Source organism: Columba livia, chromosome 2 (assembly GCF_036013475.1).
Source record: "Columba livia isolate bColLiv1 breed racing homer chromosome 2, bColLiv1.pat.W.v2, whole genome shotgun sequence".
In the NCBI taxonomy this organism is placed as follows: Eukaryota; Metazoa; Chordata; class Aves; order Columbiformes; family Columbidae; genus Columba; species Columba livia.
This window is the reverse complement of record NC_088603.1, coordinates 45,890,616-45,912,014: the sequence shown is the minus strand read 5'-3', so window position 1 is coordinate 45,912,014 and position 21,399 is coordinate 45,890,616. Positions and strand designations below refer to the sequence as shown.

At 39.1% G+C, this 21,399-nt stretch overlaps 1 protein-coding gene across 1 annotated transcript in view; it reads right to left on the bottom strand.

Moving 5' to 3' along the window:
- LOC102093355 (collagen alpha-6(VI) chain) overlaps positions 1-21,399 on the bottom strand; it is a 43,251-nt gene that overhangs the window by 12,352 nt on the left and 9,500 nt on the right. The window contains exons 7-23 of the mRNA XM_065051654.1: positions 20,019-20,594; positions 18,609-19,175; positions 16,525-16,871; positions 16,337-16,415; positions 14,257-14,402; positions 13,933-14,025; positions 9,580-9,633; positions 7,941-8,012; positions 7,811-7,837; positions 7,330-7,374; positions 7,190-7,243; positions 5,964-6,026; positions 5,502-5,567; positions 4,067-4,120; positions 3,370-3,405; positions 2,637-2,699; positions 2,489-2,551 (exon numbers count right to left, since the gene is read on the bottom strand). Of these exons, the coding sequence (XP_064907726.1) occupies positions 2,489-2,551; positions 2,637-2,699; positions 3,370-3,405; positions 4,067-4,120; positions 5,502-5,567; positions 5,964-6,026; positions 7,190-7,243; positions 7,330-7,374; positions 7,811-7,837; positions 7,941-8,012; positions 9,580-9,633; positions 13,933-14,025; positions 14,257-14,402; positions 16,337-16,415; positions 16,525-16,871; positions 18,609-19,175; positions 20,019-20,594 (2,405 nt within the window). The remainder of the gene's footprint in view (positions 1-2,488; positions 2,552-2,636; positions 2,700-3,369; positions 3,406-4,066; positions 4,121-5,501; positions 5,568-5,963; positions 6,027-7,189; positions 7,244-7,329; positions 7,375-7,810; positions 7,838-7,940; positions 8,013-9,579; positions 9,634-13,932; positions 14,026-14,256; positions 14,403-16,336; positions 16,416-16,524; positions 16,872-18,608; positions 19,176-20,018; positions 20,595-21,399) is intronic.

The following is a 21,399-nucleotide window of genomic DNA, read 5'->3' as shown; positions in this document are numbered from 1 at the left end:
CCTGGAACTGGTCACAAACCACTGAAGACAGTGAGAGAACTGGACACCTTTTGGACAGAACTGACAAAAATATGTGAAATTCAATCAAGAGATGTGCTTCATAAGTCAAACTGAAGCCTGCTCAGCTCACTATTGGCAGAGAAAGACAAAAATAAGCAGTTTGTTCCCATGGTAAACTGTTTGCTGGGAAACATATTTAAATAAGACTGCATATAAAAAATTAATTACTTCTCACATCAAGGAAGCATTTAAGATATCTTTCTAAAATAACAGCAAGCATTCCATGCCTGCAGAAAATTTTGCTTTAAGAATCTTGTTCTCAAGAGAAAAAGACATCTTTTTTTATGGATAAGCACACAACAGAAAAAGATATCTAGACTTGAATGTTGAATAGGTTCTGAAAAAACCAAGCTAAAATAGTTTTTATTTTCCGTGAAAATCTTGGAATTTGGCACAAGAATAGCAAAGAGGACATATGTGAGTGATATAGGGGACATTCACAGTTCAAAAGCAGTTTGTTCCAAAGTTGGTGTGCACATCAGAAACAGGGCAGGACATGATAGTCCCAGTGTATTATATTTGATTCGAAAAAATCTTTATGGAGGCCACAACTTTTGAATTCTACAGGATGATGCTCTAAAAAAATCAGTCATTCATTTTGTGGAAAACACAGAGACATTAGATAGAGAGCAGCCTTCCACTCTCATCAGTATGACCCCTCCCTGACATATGTAATTATCTTTTCAGCACCAAAGTCTCAGGGAACAATGTTACAGTGAAAACAAGACTGATCTCCTATGAGCCACTAACCGGCTGGCATTCCAACAACCTGGAGCCACATAAGGAATTTATCTCGTACTGCCTCATATAGAGCAATTAGTAATTTCTCTCTTTTTTTACTGTGAATCACTAATTTGTTTGAATCCTACCAGTATTTGTTTTCAAAAGGACAACAGTAATAGCAAAGTGAGGGACAGAGGGACATCTGGGAGGGCTGTCACAGGTAGGAACTCAGTATCATCTCCTTAATTTACCAGACAGCTACTGATCTGAAAAGGGGAAAATTTCTGTAGGCAGAGGCTACATAAAAGAGCTGGGTGAAAAAATGCCTGCATAGCGTAACATCCTTCACTCCTCTCCTGCTCTCCACCCAATAACCTCACTAGTGAGTAGCAAGGGCAATCAGAGCCAAAAGCAGGAGGCTGAGCTGGTTTCATGATCATTAATCTGCTCAGTACAAACGGCAGGAGTTACACTGCCCATTAAAAATATCTGAAGGCCAAGGGAAGGCAGCTCATAAAAACGTATGGCTGTGTGGGAGATGGAAGATATTTGGTGGTTGACAGAGGAGTGAATGGTAGTTTCAGAGAAAGGAGTGAGCAAGGGACTCGCCTGGGACCTGGGTGTTACTGGGAAGCCTATCACCAGGAAGCCAATAAGAAGGCTTATGGGAATGCATACATATCAGTTCATACATACTACTTAATGTGTTTAACCATCAACTTTTAGCCTGTCCGGCCAAATTATTTCACTGGACTGTGAAAAACAGTCTGTTTACTTTGCTGTTGAATTAAAGTATTCAACTCCAGTTATACAGATCGGTTGATAATGCACAGGAGGTTGCAGGAAGTCAGAGCATGGACAACAAAAATGTTAACACACTCATAACAAAACATCCATATCATCACTGCTCTTAAAAGCAAGCCCTTACAAAAAACCAAACCAAACCAAACCAAAAACAACAACTACCAAAACAACCAAACCAATCACCAAGATCCTCAAACAAACAACCCCCCCAAACCAACCACCACAACAACAAAAAACAACCAACCAAACCAAAAACAAACTGAAAAAACCACACCAACCCAAAACAACAGAAACTAAACTGCTACAGCACTTGGAGCAAGATTTACACCCAGAAAGGAGACTAAGGAGCAAAGGCAGAAAACCTCTCTAAGACAGATTTTTGCCAGTGAAAGAACTAGAATTCTTATGAACCAAAGTTAAATAAAAATAAATAAAATAAAATTGTTAGATTAATAACATTAATTTATACTTTATAGTTTCTGCATGACCGAATCTGTGACCTTTCTTATCTTTTTCTGTCTTAGCTTACTATAATAAAACTGCCAAGTCCTTTGTTAATAGCTTGTTATAGATAACTACAACAATGTATTGGGTATAATTGTGGAATTTATCACAGCTTGAAAAAAATACTGATGCAGGGAAAGTGCCTTACACTATCACTTTTTTCTCCATCATTGCTTAGAAAGCTAATATTTTATCAGCAATGATTAAGTTTTATGCATATTTGTTATTGCTTTTGTCTTTTAGCAATATGTATCTCATTTTCTGGTGAATACTATGTACTGAAAAGAAATTTGAAAAATGAACGTAATTAAAAACATTCGCATTGCAATCCTCACTTGTTTACACACCCAGTACCTTACAATTAAACAACATGGCATGCTTTCAGTATATTACTTACTGAAGGACCCTTAGGTCCTGATCTTCCTTTCTGCCCTTTTTGACCATTAATGCCTTTTTGCCCCTAAAAAAACAAAGTGTACAAAAGAGTTCAGTTAACACACACAAGCCATTAGTGTTGTGTATTTTTTTTCCGTAATAATGTTTACCTGAGGTCCTTTGTATCCTTGTTTTCCTTCCAAGCCATTCTGACCAGGCTGTCCACGATTGCCCTGTTTTCAAATGACAACAAATCTTTGTCTTGTTAAGGTTTTCTCACGTGACCTAACAGACAGTAATATACTGGAATTTATTTTATTTAAAATATTTTTTTTTTCTTTACAACTTCCTGCTATGGGTAACATATCCTCTTACATTTACAGATGTCAGGAAAAATTCCAGAACAATATCTAATCAGCCTGATTTCAACATGTTGAACACTGCAGACCCAGAATGAACTAGTAATCAACACAGCAAAACCAATCCAAAGACAGTACTCCAAAACCACACAGTGATAATATTCTTGAAATAAAATATTGTGTACGGAAAACACGAAAGGCACTAAAAATAATTTCACCTTGTAGTCGCTGGGAAAGACCACTAAAAGCAGCATCTTCTGCATTCAAAGGCCTAATGCCAAAAATTGATACAAACAAATAAGAAAATAATTTTCTTATTTGACATATCTAACAGTACTTACATGCAAACAATAAACAACTAAAATTTGCAGTTTTATCTGTGCAATGTATGGAACATACTCTTGCAGATGTTTCAGTGTAACAGAATGAAGCATACACGTTTCTCAAACAAATCTAGCACAACTACTTTGAATTCTCTTTTTCAAAATTCTTGATCAAGATCCTACATGGAAAAGGGCAGACGTGAGAAGAGAATAGTTCTTACCTCTGGTCCCCGTTGTCCCCTTTGTCCTGGTATTCCCTAAGACAAGGTAAAAAAAAATGGCCGTGAGGCCAAGTTAGGTATCATCTGAATGCTGTTAAAAGTGGACAACTTGTTGTGATTGCTCCATTAAAAATTTCCAGTTGAAAGATAAAAAAATGCAAAATTAAAAATTTTACAAAAAAATCCTTACAAAAACAGTAGCAGTTTTGGCCTCCAGTGCCATTGCTTAGGAAAATATATTTTTATTTAACAATACGAGTATTGCTCTTCAACAAATTTAATATTGCTATCAACAGTGCATACAAGGCACAGGATTTTTAGTATTCTCCCAATAAATCAAGCCCAAGCGTGTGGGACTATGGTGGGTCCGTGGATTCCCTGACGGAGGGTGTTGGAACAGAGATTGGCCTTGAAGATATTAAGGTGTACCATGAGAAAGAAGAGAGTAAAAGAGTAACATTGATGATAGCAAAATTAGCCAATGATATGTTACTATTGCAGCCTGTAACCAACAGCAAAAAGACACTTGAGCTGGTAAAGACTATATAAAAAAGCATCTGTGGCAATAAAAGGAGACTGCTGTTTGTACTTAAGAACTTGGTCTATGTCGTTTGTCCATCCCAACTGTGACACCCAAGTAAGTTAAGAATGATTTTTTTTTCATTGTGTACAAGTGTCCTCTGTTAAAGGAACTTACCGGGTTGCCGATACCTCCTGATGAGCCACGTGAGCCTTTTTCTCCTCTCTCACCCTGTACACAGAAAATTTAATTTTCTTAGCATCACTGCAGTTTCTTGGTTCTTCTTTCATTCATTTTTGTATGCCAAATTTTTAAGTCAGCAAAATACTGTCTTGTGGGACTTCCCCACAACATTCTCTGCCAGTCTTTCCGTAAATAGCATCGACCACCAAAGGCAACCAGTTACACATCTCTGAATGGGCCTGGCTGATAGCACAATCTAAGAACTGGCAAATACTGTCATAGCTCTTCTCAGAAAGATTCCTGAAGGCCCTTGTTAAGAGGACAGACCTGGGAGTTAGAGAGCTGGCAGATTCCTGGTTTTGCTTCTAGCTGGCTCTCTGATAAATGGGCAAGTTACTTGCTTGTTCTGTGCCTCACGTCTTTAATTTGTTGCAGTGAGAATAATGACACAGACTGCTTGTGAGGGCATACTCTTGCTGGGAAGTATTGCACAAGAGGTAAGCATTGGTACCATTGCGTGACAGGATAAAAGGCTCACCCAATCTTTTATCTCTCCCTGAAAGCACTGATGGATCTACATCAGACCATTTTCTCAAGTCTCTCATCCAGACAACCAAATCTGGTTTTTCTTCACTCTAAGTGCAAGTTGGGCTGTTCCTTCTCCCTGGAGGCAGCTGAGCTTCCCCCCTAGCTGATTTCACTAAGGAGAGTATTCCATTCCCTTGCCAACAGTCCAGCTAATAGATCTTAGATGGATTTAGAAGCTATGCTGATATCCAAGAGATCTGTGAATATGGTTGCATTTCAAAATTTAAACAGTTAGGATATGTTCCTCCTCCAAAGAGGAGGAACAGGACTTTGCTATCTGTACGTATGTTTCACATGAGTTCTGGTAGTGTCGTTTGTGGATGCTGCTAAAGGCAGTGCTCTGTGGTAGTCTGTGTGTCTGACTGCACTGGTGTCCTCTATCAATATATCTTTCTGGAATACAGGCTGAACCTTGATACTGTGCAAACCTGCAAACAGGAGCAGCAGCATCCATTGGACTGGGACAGAGACACCTCCTAGGTTATAGAGTGCATTTGATGGGGCTTCAGTGGTTGGGGAGGAGTCCACATGTCCCAGAACCCATGGAATGTAGTGGCTATCATAACATCATCTTTTAAAATTGGAAGACTTAAATGACTGGCACACTGGATCAGCTGCTTATCATTGCCTTGTAGGTTTGATGCTGACAGTGGTAGTGATTCCTTTTCAGCAGTATTTGTGATTAGAGACCTTTATCAAATGTGATGCTAACACAGGTGTTAAGTATTAAGTTCCCATATCCTTGGCAAAGATATATTTAATATAGTGCAGGTAGGAGGAGGAAATTGTATTACTGGTAAGCAGAAATTTACAGAAATTCCACATATTTCTAAAGAATTACCTCTTGCCCCCTTTCTCCTGCAAACCCTTTTGCTCCTGCTATTGCACTGTTCAATCCAGGGCTACCCTGAAAAAAAAGAAACACCTAGTAAGAATTCTTATTCTTACAAAATCTGAGATATTAAATAAACAAGTCAGTCCTTAGTCAACGTATATGATGACTGTCAACATTAAAAGAAGTTCTGTTCAGAGAGAACAGATCACGGATTAGGTGGTACTAACTATTTAAAAACTGTAAACATTCTTCTTTAGCACAACAATAGAGAGATTTACATATACGAAGGGTCAATAAAAAGCCTATGTACATGTTACAGTCATTGTCATTTCACATTTCATGTGAACACACCAGACAAACATCTTGGTTTTGCCCTGGTGCACAGGAGACTACGTGTAAAGTCTCTTGAGTACATATAAGAAGACAGTCTGCATCTAGAAAATAATCATGCACTTGAAAAAAACATACAGGATCTCCTTGAAAGCCCTTCTGGCCACGATCACCTGGGGGTCCTCTTGGCCCTGGACTTCCCTGAAAGAAGAATATATCTCAGTAAGAACCTGAAGCACTACTTTCATGAGGAATTTCATGCAGGCTGGCCCAAGTTCCAACCTTTCAACTTTCATTTTTAAATACTCTCACCCATAGTGTCTTCCCCAATTCCACTCCCAAAAAACCAGAAACCTGGGGGTTCTTGGACAGGAAGCAATTTAGAAACAGGCACTGTGCTCTACATTTTGTTTATTTTTATTTTGGTTTGGTTTGGTTTTTAACTAAAGAATGATTTCAAAATACTTATTGCAGCAAAACAGAAGTTATTCCAAATAGACTTGCACAGTGGCCACCCCCCAGCCTGCCATCTCTAAGAACAGGCATTGAATTGTGGAGGCTAAACTGTAACCAATCACCCTAATTATGACCTTGGATCCCACTAAGTATTGTTTTTATTACATGGACCAAGCCAAAATGTTCAGTGCCTACCAGACTGGGGTTTTTGCTTCAGTTAGCCATTCTACAAATGTTGTCTCATCAGTGAAAAGACAAATGGTCAATTCCCCAGCTGTCTACTGAAGCTGCCACAAGGTGGTATCTCTTTTTACAATTTAGTGTCCTCAGTCACACCTTGTTTCAGACCACAAGGTAACTGGAAAGGCAAACAGGCCTGCTCCATGCTTTATCAAAAACATGCTACCTGACCTTGGCAAACACAGGTATTAAAACAATCTCTTGTCTTGTGTATCTGAACCTGCCAGGGTACTACACAGGTAGGTGGCTTCATGTCTATCTTTAGCCCAACAAAAATTAGTCATATGCATAAATTACTTGATCTCTTCATAAATATGAGAAAATGCCTATCTAGAAGACTGTAAGGTACAGATCTAATTATTCTTCAAATTCTCTTTCAAATAGAAACATCCTACAGACCAACTATTTTCTGGGTATGTACTCTATTTACAAAAATACCTGCTGGCTCTTCATCAGTAGCTTGCTCTTCTTCAGATGTTGGAAGTTCTATAATACCTATCCTGATAGGAGTTCAAATTAAAAATGCACAAATAACTCTGTAGTACAAGGTCTACTTTTTGTGTTTGAGAGCTCATTAAAGACATTTCTCACAGGCATAGTTTCATGAAATAGCCATACTATTGTTCTTAAATCCAAATCCTGACCAAGAAAAAATAACAAAGTATTACCGGATATCCAGTGTCACCCTTTTCTCCTTTCTTTCCAGGAACCCCAGGAAGTCCCTGAAAGACAAAATAGGGTATATTGATTCATTTCTGTCACTCAGTAACTTTGAGGTCAAGAAGGCAAAAGGAAGAAAATAACGTACTACTTCTCCTCTAATTCCATCAATCCCATCTTCTCCATTGTCACCCTGAAATAATACAAATATTCATTAATTTTTCACATAAACAAGTGCACATTTACAAACTCTAGCAAGAACAGGGTGACACAGACCAAGATTAAAAAACAAACAAACAAACAAAAAGACCAAAAAAACCCCCCAAACCAACAACAACCCCTCCTCCTCAACAACAAAAACCACACAAAAATACAAAACAAAACAAAAAAAAAAAGAAGAAAAACTAAACACAGAAATTAATGCCTGAAATTTCATTTCTTGTATGTTCCCTAGGCACAACAATAAACTGGGCATTGTACCAGACGTCTGCAAAGCCGCTTAAAAAAGTAACATTGACTTAACACTCACTGACATCTCTACAAAACTCTTTAAATCTCCATTTAGTGCAGGACAAAGCTCTAAACAATACTGCATTCACAAACTCAGACTGTCTAGAGTCACATTGTACCTTTTTTCCAACAAATCCTTGAAACCCCTGAAAAGAAAAAAGATGGCAAAATTTAGAATAACATGTAATAAAAACATCGAAGGATTATTCTAAATCACAATGAAACAGTATGTCCAGAATTTTTTTCAACCTTTAAACCTCTTTTGCCTGGACACCCAACGTTGCCTTGTCTTCCTTGCAGTCCAGGTGGTCCTCTTGGGCCCTGAAAGAGAGAAAAGAAGAATCCAATTGTTTAAATTTATGTGAGCTTTACACAAGCTGGCAACTAATTTATCTGTTAGAGAGATCTGCTCCAATAGTCCTGGAAAGACTTCTTCTCAAGAACAGTAGACCCAGTAAAGTCCCTGGTTGACTGCAGATTAAAGACATTGCAACAACAGAAAAATGTGCAACTGCAAGATCCTCATAATTCAGTGACCTTCTATGAAAAATCAAATATATCAGCAGTATCCTAGCAAATGTTAAAATATTTTTAATCTCCCTTGCTACACTTTTGACGTCTGTTAGCCATCTGCATTGTTCTGCTAATATTCACATTACACTTAGAATCCCAAGTCTCCAGTTACCCTTCTAACAAATCTGACTCCTGTAAAAAAGCATCACTAGAGCAGTGCATCTTAGATTTGAAACTGCATACAACTATAGAAATCTCACAGAGCAGAACCAATATTTGTGGCTATGGCTAACAGGATTTCCATGAAAAACTTATTCCTGCGTAGTAAAGCAAATACAATGTGATGATGCCATTACACACCTGCAGGCCTGGTTTTGGACTTACTACATCCCGTCATATGAAGACTTGCTCTTGAGTGAGCAGTGGTCCGAAGCAATGCCTACAAACCACTATAACCTGCTGCCAACACCAACAGAACAGTTACTGCATCCTCCTCAGGACAACTTTAGGCTGGGCTCCTCCCTAGTATCCGTTACAATGCTATGATACTTCCCTATTGTCACCATCGTGCTTTGAGTTTCCACTAATGGGTCTTTGCTCATTTACCTTTTTTTTTATATTTTTTTTAATTTGAAACAAAACCTATTTAGATGAAAACTGCTCGCTCTTTTGGGAGCAAACAAACGTATCCATCAATCTGAGAGGTGGTCATAACCTTGCAATACACTTCCCAGTCTCTTTCCCTTTCATGTTTTTGATTTCAGCAACCTACCAGCAAAAAAAAAAAAAAAACAAAACCAAACCAAACATTTGGGTCAAATCAAGAGGATGCTGTTTGGGTGGCCTTCAAAAAACACATTAATTTGGATACAATCAAAAATATCTAAAAATGGATGCCTAGGGTCAAAGAGCTGGTGGCTTATTAACAGTTTATTCTGCAGAAAATGCCTGGGTTTCTCTCAATTTGTTTACTTCTAGTTTCCCCATACAAGACTGGTTTTGATTTTTCAATAATAACTTAGGAAAACATGAAAATAAACAAAGAAATCAACAAAAAATGCTTTTTGCAGAGGTCTTCTACAGGATTAAAAATAAGTTACCAAATAGTTTTGCTATGTAGGCACCCACCCAGCTGCACATATGAGCTAAGCAGGTTGTTGCAATATATGTCCATTATATCCCAAGAAATGCTACTGGAAATTTTACGATCTTGTCTCCGTTTGATTCAAGTGATGTGAGGGAGTTCTCACTTTAAAGGTAATACAGCTTTGTAAGTTCACTATCCAGCTAGTTTAGATGGTCTTTCACCCCCGCAACCCCCCGCTCAAAGTTTTTCATTTGCACAAACACAGGTTTTTAAGATGTTACAACTTACCGGTTCTCCTTCATCTCCAGGATATCCTGGGTTGCCTTTAACACCATTAGGTCCCTGAAGTTAAAAGAAGAGAGATAATTCTATAATATGTGGTCAACTTTCAGAAACTATTGGGAAATTCTGGAAAAAGCAAATGGGCCAATATATTCTGTCCCTCTGCTTAATTTGGGCTTCAAACACTGTTGAAAACTTGAATAACAACTTCTTTACTGATAATTTTTCTCCTAATGTTTCCCCTAATGTGACTAACAGTTTAATTCATCACTAATGCGTTATTTGTCCCACATGTAAATTAGAAGGTGGCCCAAAGATGCTCTAGGGTGAACAGTCTTCTTTCACTGTAGGCTCCAGAAAAAGCTCTTTCAAAGTTCTAAAGTGTCTCCAACAAGTAATTACACATTTCAAGACAACATTGAGATATATCTTAGTTACTGAATCTTTAAAAGCTGATAGAAAAAAAAAAATCTTGTACAATATTCACAATCTGTCATACATAAATGCTTACTCTGCATTTTTATGGTGAATGTTTCACTGGTTTGGGCAGAAAACAAGGGTCATTTTCTTATTCTGCTTTGAATACTTTCTTCTTAAATGCCTTTTGTATCAAAAATTGTAATCAATTTTTCTTTTGTCTTTGCTTTTTGTTTGACTAGATGTTTTCCAAAGGTCCCTTCCAACCCAAACCATTCTATGATTGTATGGTTGTATCTTCTCCACACTGGCATGAGATAATTGGCTCCACATTTGTCAGTCTGGATGAGCAAGAATGTACGTTGAGGATGATCAAAGAGCAATTGCCACCCATAGGATAGAACATGCCTTCTCCAAGTCATTATTTTTGAAGGAGTTCATGTAACATTTATTTATATAAGAGTTGAGAGTACACTGTTCACCCTGGCTTAGAGGCCAGGAGGAAAGAAGGATACCAGTAAACAAGTTGTGGAGATAGAATCTTAAAACGTGAATGACTGATGAGAACTGTTTTAGGAGAGATCATATTACCAAAACAAATAGTTCTGAATCCAAGGTGAGAATTTCAATTGGCCTGTGATTCCACACAGATGTAAGCTGCACCAGAAACAGCTGTCCTGGGCTTTGAGTCTCAGCACAGGCTTAATGAGTGTTCTTAATGTCCAGTATTAAATGACCCTTGTTGTGTAGCATAGAGGATAAGAGAGAACATTCTTTCAGTCTCTCATTTCCCTTCCCCTTATTCATAGGCCAAAAAGAAGCTCCTACTTGAACTCAGAGGCCTCTTCTGCAACAGGATAATGTTTGGAGAGTGAAATCTAGCCTGGCACAACAGCCATTATACTGAATTCTGAGGCAGGGCTTAATGTAAGTGGCTGCTTTCTTCTGTCTGCCTAGAGTATGCTGCCTGGCAGGGGACACACTTGACCCTGGCACAACATTTCATGAGAGCTTTTTGGAAAGTGAAAAGCCTTCATATATACTCTCTCCTGAGAGAGAGATGGCTAAAAAGTGAGTCTGATCCCCCAAATTTTACTCCACTTAGTCATCAGCATTGCAAAGTACTACCCTGAAAGGGGTTGCTTTGTACTTTGTCTTTTGGAGCACCAAAGTTTGTTCTCGTTGTAAACTGAGGCTGCAGAGGAGCACTTTCCTTTATGCTCATTCAGTTCCCTGCAAAAACTCACAGCATTAAGCAAAATATCAGATCACAGATGACATGCTCTCAGGTGACAGAGGCTGTAGTTTGCCCTGGCAAGGCAGGAACACACCATCTGGTCTGGTAGAGCATTAGAAATAGCAGCAGGGCATAGCTGTCCTGCAAGTGCACCTGCAAACCTATCTTTGATTTTGCTTAATGTTTGTAAAGAAAGAGGAAACAAGGGCAGAAGAGATGCTGTGCAGAGGACAAGATGACCCTGGGAACTACAGACCTTTCGGCCTCACCTCTGTGCCTGGGAAGATCATGTAACAGATCCTCCTGGAAGCTATGCACATGGAAGACAGGGAGGTGACTGAAGACACCAGCATGGATTCACCCAGGGCAAGTCCTGACTGACCAACCTATTGGCCTTCTACAATGGAGTAACTACATCACTGGACAAAGGAAGGACTACAGATTTGGTTTATCTGGACTTCCGTAAGGCTTTGGCATGGTCCCCCATAACATCCCTCTCTCTAAATTGGAGAGGTATGGATTTGATGGGTGGACTGTTTGATGGATGAGGAACCGGCTGGATGGTTGTACCCAGAGAATAGTGGTCAATGGCACAATGTCTGGATGGACACCAATGATAAGTGGTGCCCCTCAGGGGTCCATATTGGGACCAATATTGTCTAGCATCTTGATCAATGACATAGACAGTGGGATTGAGTGCATCCTCAGCATCTTGTGGACGACACCAAGCTGAGTGATGCAGTTGACACACCTGAGAGATGGGATGGCATCCAGAGGGACCTGGACAAACTCAAGAAGTTGGACCATGTGAATCTCCTGAGGTTCAAAGTCCAAGTGCAAGGTCCTGCACCTGGGTCAGGGCAACCCCAATATCAATAGAGGCTGGTGATTGAGAGCAGCCCTGCAGAGAATGACTTGGGGGTGCTGGTGGATCAAAGATTGGACATGGGCCAGCAATGTGTGCTCGCAGCCCAGAAGGCAAATAATATCTTCAGCTGCATCAAAAGGAGCGTGGTCAGCAGGTCAAGGGAGGTGATTCTGTCCCTCTGCTCTGGTGAGACCCCACCTGGTGTCCTGAGCCCAGCTCTGGAGCCCTCAGTACAGGAAAGACATGGACCTGTTGGAGAAGGTTCAGAGGAGGCCACAAAAATGATCAGAGGGCTGGAACACTTCTGTTGTGAGGACAGGCTGGGTTGTTCTCCGGGGAGACCTTATGGCAGACTAACAGTACTTAAAGGTGTCTATAATAAAGACAGGGACAGACTTTTTAGCAGGGCCTTTTCCAACAGCACAAGGGGTAATGGTTTTAAACTAAAGGAGGGGAAATTCAGGCTATATGTGAGGAATAAACATTTTACATGAGGGTGGTGAAACACTGGTACAGGTTACCCAGAGAAGTGGTAGATGTCCCATCCCTGGAGACATTCAAGGCTGGGCTGGATGGGGCTCTGAGCAACCTGATCTAGTTGAAGATGTCCCTGCACATTGCAGGGGGGTTAGACTAGATGAGCTTTGAAGGTCCCTTCCAACCCAAACTATTTTATGACAAGCATGAAGAGAATCAAGGGAATTCTTTACCTCTGGAAAAGCAAAGAGCTACAGAACTAAATAAAGCTATGGGTGCTCAAAAAATGTATGTGAATTAACACTACATAAGCCTGAGCTTCCCATTTTGTTAGCTGTTGGAGGCAGAAAACCTGAATCCTCCAGCAGCAGTGTTGATGGCTGTGGAAACACACAGGTGAGAAACACCACCCATTACTGATTGACCTATCAACACATTTGTCCACAGAGACATTGAGACTGTATACAAAGTGATGTTTCATTTACACAGGAGACATTCTTCTATCATATTTGCACTCCTGATGGTTCGAAAAAGTATATTCTTCAAATACCTACATGATAGCGCATGTTTTTATTTAGATTTAGTGGAAACATTTGACACAACTCTCAATTAATATGGAAGTTGTCAAAGTTTAAAATTGAGTGGAATTACATGTTACACTACCAGCTACAGTACAGAACTTCCCACTATTTCTTAACTACATGAAATGAAAAGAAAATAAGAGAAGTCAAGATTGTCTGAGGTTTAGAATGGCTCTGTTGCACTCCTTAACCGGACATCTAGTTAGTAAAAAAAAAATAAATATCAAAAGACAAATAATTTTGTTTAAAGTACGTTTTGCTTGTTTGTATGGATTAACTTCTAATTCCCCAGCCTGTAGCATTTGACTGGCATCTTTCCATTGACTTTAGTGGAAAACTTGACTATCAAAATGGAATGCAATGTTCTTGTGAGATTTTGGTTCTTTCTAGAGCCCCTGCAGAAACAACCCATTGCTACTCTAAGTTGTTCCAAGACTGTGAAAGAATGTGGTCATTAGGAACTCAAGCAGCTATTAGGAACTTCCCGATGTCTCTGCATCGCGATCTCTGAAAGACACTTTCTAGGGAAAGGCTGGCAAGTTGCTAAGCAAAACTAGTATGAGAATCTTTAGATGAGCTCACCAATTACAAAATGTTCCCCCACCTGCATACAACTTATAACTGATGACTGGTTCCTCCTCCTCCATCATTAGACAGAGGGCACATTATGATTTTGGAAGATTTACTAAAATCATGCTACAAAACATAGGTAGATAAACATCTTTACATCATTATTTACAACTCCAACTTAGCAATACAAAGCTATGATATACTCTTACCTTTATGCCTCGCTTTCCCCTGTCTCCGATTTCACCTTCGTCCCCAGTACATTTGCAAGACAAACAGCAGCAGGTTCTCTCAGCAATATTGTTCTTAAAAAGAAGAAGTTACTGCAGGTGAAAATGTATTTTCCAAAAAAAATTCTTCATGGCTCTGCTCCTGCTCTTACTGGAAGCACTCACGATAAGAACACAACTGGACTTTATGCTCTATTAATAGCATGACTCCTTTGTTACCCATATTTACCAAACTTGATATTTATGGTCTGATTGTGCAGTTCTTTCACCCAAGATCTTACTGCGTACATTTATCAAATAACTTACCAAGAACTTGGATAGCCTGCTAGCGACATCTGTCATGCCAATATCTAAGTGAGTTCCATAATCAAATCCTTTTCCAAACTCAATGGATTGGAGGTTCTGAAAATTGGAGGCTCCTTCCAGAACAACAGTTATAAGACCATCCAAACCTAATTATAATAAAAATGAACATAGATATCAGTTCCACTGAAAAACAGTTTCTCTATCTTACATATACCTGCATCATGAAGAAGGTGAATGATATCTATTAGAAATGCCAGCTGTAAAAACCAGACTTTTGATGGTGTACAATTCCGTAAGTGATTCAAATGAGGTGCCAGTGACAATGAAGAGCCAGTAAAAGGATCAACATAAAAATCTTCCTGTTTGAATAACAAATAATGATTCAAGACCATATGGTTTATTTGGTGTCAACATAAATATTCACTTCATCACTTAGCTCTTGGGAAAACAAGAATCTTCAGGTTCCACTTCTTTTTACGTTAAAATAAGAACAAATACTGCTGGCTCCAAGTCATCATTTCATCTGCTACAACAGCAGACCTAAAGCTGAGATAGACATCAGTGAAATTACGGATCTGAATTCTCTGTTTCTCCGGCCCAGTTTTGCTGTAAGAATGCATGTCCTTACATTGATCTATAACGACACCAGTGTGAAATTAAAGTAAGCCTGTGGTCACAAGACAATTCCTCAGGTTGCAAAGCAAGAAGAAAAGATATAGCCTATGCAGTAATACCCTGAAGTGCTCCGCTTGAACTCAGATTATTCAAAGAAAGAATGGGGAAAAGTCTGTTTCTTTTTGTAAGGCAAAAAAGCACAGTGAGGCAACAACTCAGTTCAAAATGCAGTTACATCAGGATTCCAGGTTGAGACTTGGGGAAGGAGCCAAACACACAGACAAGTATGCTCATCATGGCAACAGCAAAAAGCAGTACTTCTCCAGGCTTCTGGCTTGGTACTGGGTATCTGTTATACAGTTGTACAACACAGCTGGCAATATCAGCAGATTCAAACAAGCTGAATATACTCTGATTTAAGTTCTCCGAATCTAGCAGACAGATTTGTGATTCGAACAGAGACGAGAGCAGTATCTAGCTGAATGCTGCTGCACAACCCCAGCAGATGAAATTTAAAAAACAACAGAAACAAAGAGAAACCACGCAAACCTTAGACCGAAGATACTTTAAAATTATTTTAAAACCAATCCAAAATCACACTTCAACACCTAATTTGCTTATTGACACAGGACCACTGGCCAACAATACACAACATCCCAAGGAATACAGCCTTCAGTACAGTTGAGTAAGCTGTTGTGCATATCTGTCTATCTTGTCATCTTTCCCATGTGGCTGCCATAATGTCAAAAGAAGCCTCATGTTCTCCCCATTGCTACTGCTCTGCAGTTAACAGCATCTTTGCTACAAGGACTGTTATGTCCCATTTTACTGCTTGCACTTGTTACCCTTGTACTCCACTAGAGCTCTTCTTGTCACTTGCCTGCTGTTCAGAACAGGGAAAACAAAGAAAGAGACAATGGACATGAGACAATAGAAAGCCTGTATGGGAGGAGGCACAAGCACACACCAAAGGGACTGATACCAGTTGACAAGCCACGTGCACCTCCCTTCAGCAAAAGTAGGCTTTTCATCTCCAATTCTGTTTTTCACTGCTCTTTGCACGACAGTCTCCTGCACACATCAGAATAGCTTAGCCTGTGGCAGCTTCTCCATTCCTTCTGCCCTGCCCCACTGACCCTGGGCTCATAAAATCTCTAAACGGGGAAGTCATCCCAAAGAAGCATTACTGTTTACTTAGTCCTTGCTACTAGTTGTTTTCTGGAACATCCACTACTGGCCACAGACAAAGATAAGGGGCAAGCTAGGAGGACAGTCTTATCTGGCATTGTCAATCTTACTTCAATGGAGTTAATCTGATTTATTTCAACTGGGCACCTGACACTACAACTCCTTTTATTTGCTGCTAATCTCCCTTTGCTCTTTCTACAGAAAAAAAATAAAAAGCTCTTGTCACTCCATTGCTAAGACACCTGAAAAATTAAACATTCTGTCTTTTCTGAAATACCTTTCTTTTTAAGTTCTTCAGATTTTTGTTCGAGTGCTTCTAAGTCATCGTCCACGCCATCTGAGAACACAAGTAATACCTGCAAAGACATAAAGGAGAATTCAAATCACACAGAAGCAAATAACAATTGTATTTCAATCTTTCTTATATAATTTGATCAAATGATTTTGCTTAAGTCATCACATTACCTTTTGTCGGGTCTTATCCTCATTCTGAAATGTTTCCCAGAGTGACTGCAAGAAATCAACATTAAGTCGGGATGGTCTCTTGATCACAGCATTAGAGAGGTTACGCAGGACAGATTCCTTGTCAATGTAGAACTTTGCAGATATTGGAGTAACAGTATTCTTCACGTGAACAGCCACACTGCTCTGTGCCTTGAACCCAACATTGCAGCTCACATCTCTTAGAGACAGGAGGGCTTGCAAAATGTCAGGGAAATGATTTTCCAGTTTGGTCTGTCCATAAAATAAGTGGTGGCCTTCCCTTTGTGACGAGATGTCAAATCCCACAGTGATGTCCACGAAACAAGCAACTGTTGGGAAAATAATAAATAAATGCCTCAAACAATGTTCATTTCAGGTAAAGAAAAACAGAAGACAAAAAACACAAGGGGAGACCAATGCACATCAGCTAAGTTGGCAGGACCCTCTGGAATCTGTCATCTCCAAGCCTCAGCTAAGAGTATCTAAAATGAATCTTTAGGTCTCTAATTCATTTAGAGACATTTTCATCTTAAACCCACTCAGATCAGTTCTTAATTTCTAGAGGAACAAATGTGGAAATGAAAACCATATTTGATAGATAAACCTATAAAAAAATCCCTAAATGCCTTTAACTGAAAATGTGTTCTGTGATTATCCTTATGTAAGAAATCCGAGAACCCTTCTTAACAGCAATGTCAGCATCAGTTTCAGAAATTATTTCACTGGAGGTATTTCTCAGTATTTCCTCAGTTTAGCAGTTTTTGTCCGTTTCTTCCCCTTAATTCCCCAGCTACGGCCAACTGAGCAGGCAGAATTTAGAAGAGCAGGTAGAATTTAGAAGATCAGAGGACTGTTTGTTTTCAACATGTTATGCTGGAGAGTCAACACACAACTGCTGTATTCTTCTTATTACTTTAAAAGTAATACTATGCCTAATATTTAAGATTTCAGATGACAACAATATCTTCTCTCCTCATTATGCTTTTTACCTGTGCCTGTACATTCACTGTGGCATGCACAGCTCTGCACAGTTAGCAGACAGAGCAGGGGCACCCAACTCTGAATATGCATTTAAGCATAATTTCTCACTGCATGTGAAGTGACGAACCGAAATGAAAGTACATGTCACAAAATGAGAAGTACTGCCACCATGTCCCTTGTTTAATAAGATAAGGCTACTCTAATCTCTGGCATGACTTAGTCACTGCATGGGTATTCTATGAGACTAATGTCTTTCTCATTATTATTTCTGTCTGTAACTCCGGAGAAGAGAAAATACACATTTTTAGAATTATGCCTATTGCTAGCAGTACTTTATTTCTGCTCTGCAATCATTGTAACTTCCTCTAACTTTCTCAAATTAGTGTTCAGTTGATACGGCTGTTAACTCAAACGAAAAACATATTTGAAAGTGCTAAAGCTGTACTTTGAGTAAGGATGTAGATGAACATTATACACTCTAAAGCTCAGATAGAAATTTAAACAATTAAAACTAAAAGCCTCAAGCCTCCGTTGTGTTATCTCAATCAATCAGTTCAAATCTGCAGAAATGAGAACTCAAGCACACTCATAAGTTAATGAGGTGTACATTAGGCCATGAGCCTGCAGTAAACTTTCTAAATTCAAAATAAATGTTCACATGTGTCTTTTACCCCTTCTGACAGGGAGAAAATGGAAACTACCTTATGTACCAGAGAAGAAGAGTATTTGCCTGGGCAGCAAGGGCAGCTAACGCAATGTAAACTGACATGGGTGGTTATTTATCAGCTCATATCCTTTATTGTATGGAGGGAGCAAAGAGAAAACACCTGGGTCATTTATTTCAGCAATTTTAGAGAGACTGGATATAGCTTATTTGTTCTACAGAGATCATTATCTTCATGTGAGTCAGAAAAATTTTTCTTTTCTATTTCTAGAGCGTTGCAGAAGATCAGCCCAATGTATCCTAAAGAACCACTCTTAACTGGTAAGCATACTTAAAGCAGCAAACCGAGATCTTAGAATGGTTTTGGGTTGGAAGGGACCTTAAAGAAGAACTTAGAACAGTTTGGTTCAGTGATATTTACCTTTTCTATTACTATCCTCACAAATAACATCCACCAGTCTTTTTTTTATGGTCTTCAAGTTCGAAAAATCATCAACAGCATATTTCCTACTTGATGATCCAGTTATCTGTGTTAGTTGGGACTGATCGACATTTCCCACACCTATGGCATATATATCAACACCTTTCTTCCTCAGGTCTTCTGCTGCTCTTGCAGCTCTACTGGTTGTTCGCCCAGCACTGATTACCAGCAAAATCTGTTGGATATTTTCATGTATTCTGCTACCCTTTTCTGGTTGAAAGTTGACTTTCACTTTCTCAAGTGCATTTGCAATATCACTTTGGTGTCCTTCAATTTGTTTGATGCTTTTAATTTTCAATTCTAGTTCTGATTTGTTCAGAAAAATGCCTAGTTGGAACTCTTCTTTATAGACACGACCATACAGTGCTAAGCCAATTTTGGTATGTTGAACATTAACAGCTGGATTGATTACACTTCTCACAAAGTCCATCATTATCCTGAAGTTTTCTTCATCTATGTTTTTGGAACCGTCCATTAGGAAAAAAACATCTGCTTTTGCTGGACAGGCTGCAGAAGATAAAGGAAAAGATATTATTTATAAAGTACACAATTCTATTAGCAAACCTGTCTCTACCTCCCACATCCTACTAGTCATGTTGAAAAAAACCCCAACAACAACCAAACAAACAAAAACAAAAAACAATAAACAGATCTAAAAAAAAAGTTAAGCACATAAAATATAACAGACACAGAAATTCAGACATCTAGTCCCAGAACACAAACCACACTCCCATAAGCATGCATGTTGCAGAGTAACCATAGGTACATTTTCCTCTTACCTGCTGAGCAAATAAACTTACACTGGTCTAACCAAACATGCACTGGGCAAGGGCACATTTCACTTTAGACTCACACAAATGCCTAAAGAGGTCAGGTGACTCACACACCCAAAATGCCTGTTTCTCTCCAAACTGCTTTGAAAAGGGAAACTATAGTGACTAGACATGACAGCTACAGGCAGCTAAAGTTAAGCATGATAAATCCTACCATATGTGTATATATAAAATTGACACTCTTCAGGACTCACTGATGAGGTGTCTCCCCTCTCCGAGAACCAAATTGTTCTCAATATGGTTGCCATAGACCTAAAGGACCAACTTGCAAATAAAGCACAGTAACCATAGCTACTTCCAGAAAGATGGCAGAAGGAGAAGGTAGGAAAGCATAGCCACTACAAGAGCTGAATAAGCAAGCAGGGAACAGGGATGACTGTAATTTAAATCACATTAATCAGAACAGAATATGTTATCTGTATCAATCTGACCGATGCTTTCGCAAGGTTTTCCTTCAAACACAGTTGTAAGAGAAGAGGAAGTTGGACACAACAGCCAATAGTGAGTATAGACTTACCTGGTTCTGAAATATCACATATATCATTTGTTATATTTGCAGTTAAGTTCTCAAGTCCTTCAAAGGTATCCACATAGAAACATTTGTCCTCTGATCCAGCCATTGTCAGAAGCTCATTTCTCTTTGCTCCTTCTACTCCAACTGCATAGATGGTAATTCCTTTGTTCCTTAAACTCTGGGACACAGTATCCAGCTTGTCTTTATCATGGGATTCCCCATCAGTTATCACTATTAGCACTTGGGGAACACCTTTGTTCTTTCGGCTACCATGTTCTTCAGTGAAGAACATTTCAGAATGGACCAGTGCCTCTGCTGTATAAGTTGTTTGTCCTATAGGGTCATCCTTCTGGATCGCCTCAGTAATCTCCAGTTTTGTAGTATATTTATTGAGGTAGAAGAGCACAACAGGTTTATCAGAATATTTTAGTGCTCCAAACTGAACTCCATCTGGGCCGACATTAGACTGTTTCACCAGGGCAATCATGAAGTCTTTCATGGCCTGGTACTGTGAGGAGCTTATGCTTCCAGAGCTGTCCATAACAAACACAATATCTAAACGTTCCACTCTTCTGCATTCTGTAAAAGCAAATTGAGAAAAGTAAAGTTTTCACATGTAACATTATGCAGAATCTTACTGATTATTATAATTCAAGTCAATTTCTCAGAGTTCTGTGCAATGTCTGTATAACTTTGCTTACTGCATAGATAACTGTCTTGCTACCATCAATAAGTTGCACATATGACAATGAAAGTTTTTATATTTATAAAAAATGCTGTCCTTTTGCTCTGGATACCAGAGTACAGGGCTTATAAAGCAAACAGAAATTGTTATAGAAATATTTTTATTAGGTTAAAATACCTAAAACTATCCTACCACAGGGTATGAATATTAGCTGAAATTTCCTTCCCCTTGCATACAGCACATTTTGTCAGTTGACACTTAACATCTAGCAGAAAAAAATACAAATGTTTACTTCATATCTGAATTAAACATAGCAGTGGGTTTGCTTCTTACAGTCTCAGTGTTGTAAATTATTTATTTGAAGAGCTGGGCTAACATCCTTCCTCCAGCTTACTCCATACAGAGCAGCACAGATGACAGCTGGTGACTTTTTACATTTCAAGCTTCCCTGACCATTCTCACTATGTAAGCTACTGATGCTTTTTCCAAACCCATTGAGAAGAAAAAATGATGCTTAGCATCTTCGCTAATTGTAGTAGTACTTAAAAACTCTCCTTATTTACAAGTTTTGTACTGCAGTAACACAAAGCCTGAGCCACATGTCTTAACACAGATTGTCTGGACCTCTTAAGACTGTGAGTAAATCACCACTGAGTGCCTTACGCTTTGCTCTTGTCCCCTCACCCCTAAGTAAAGAAA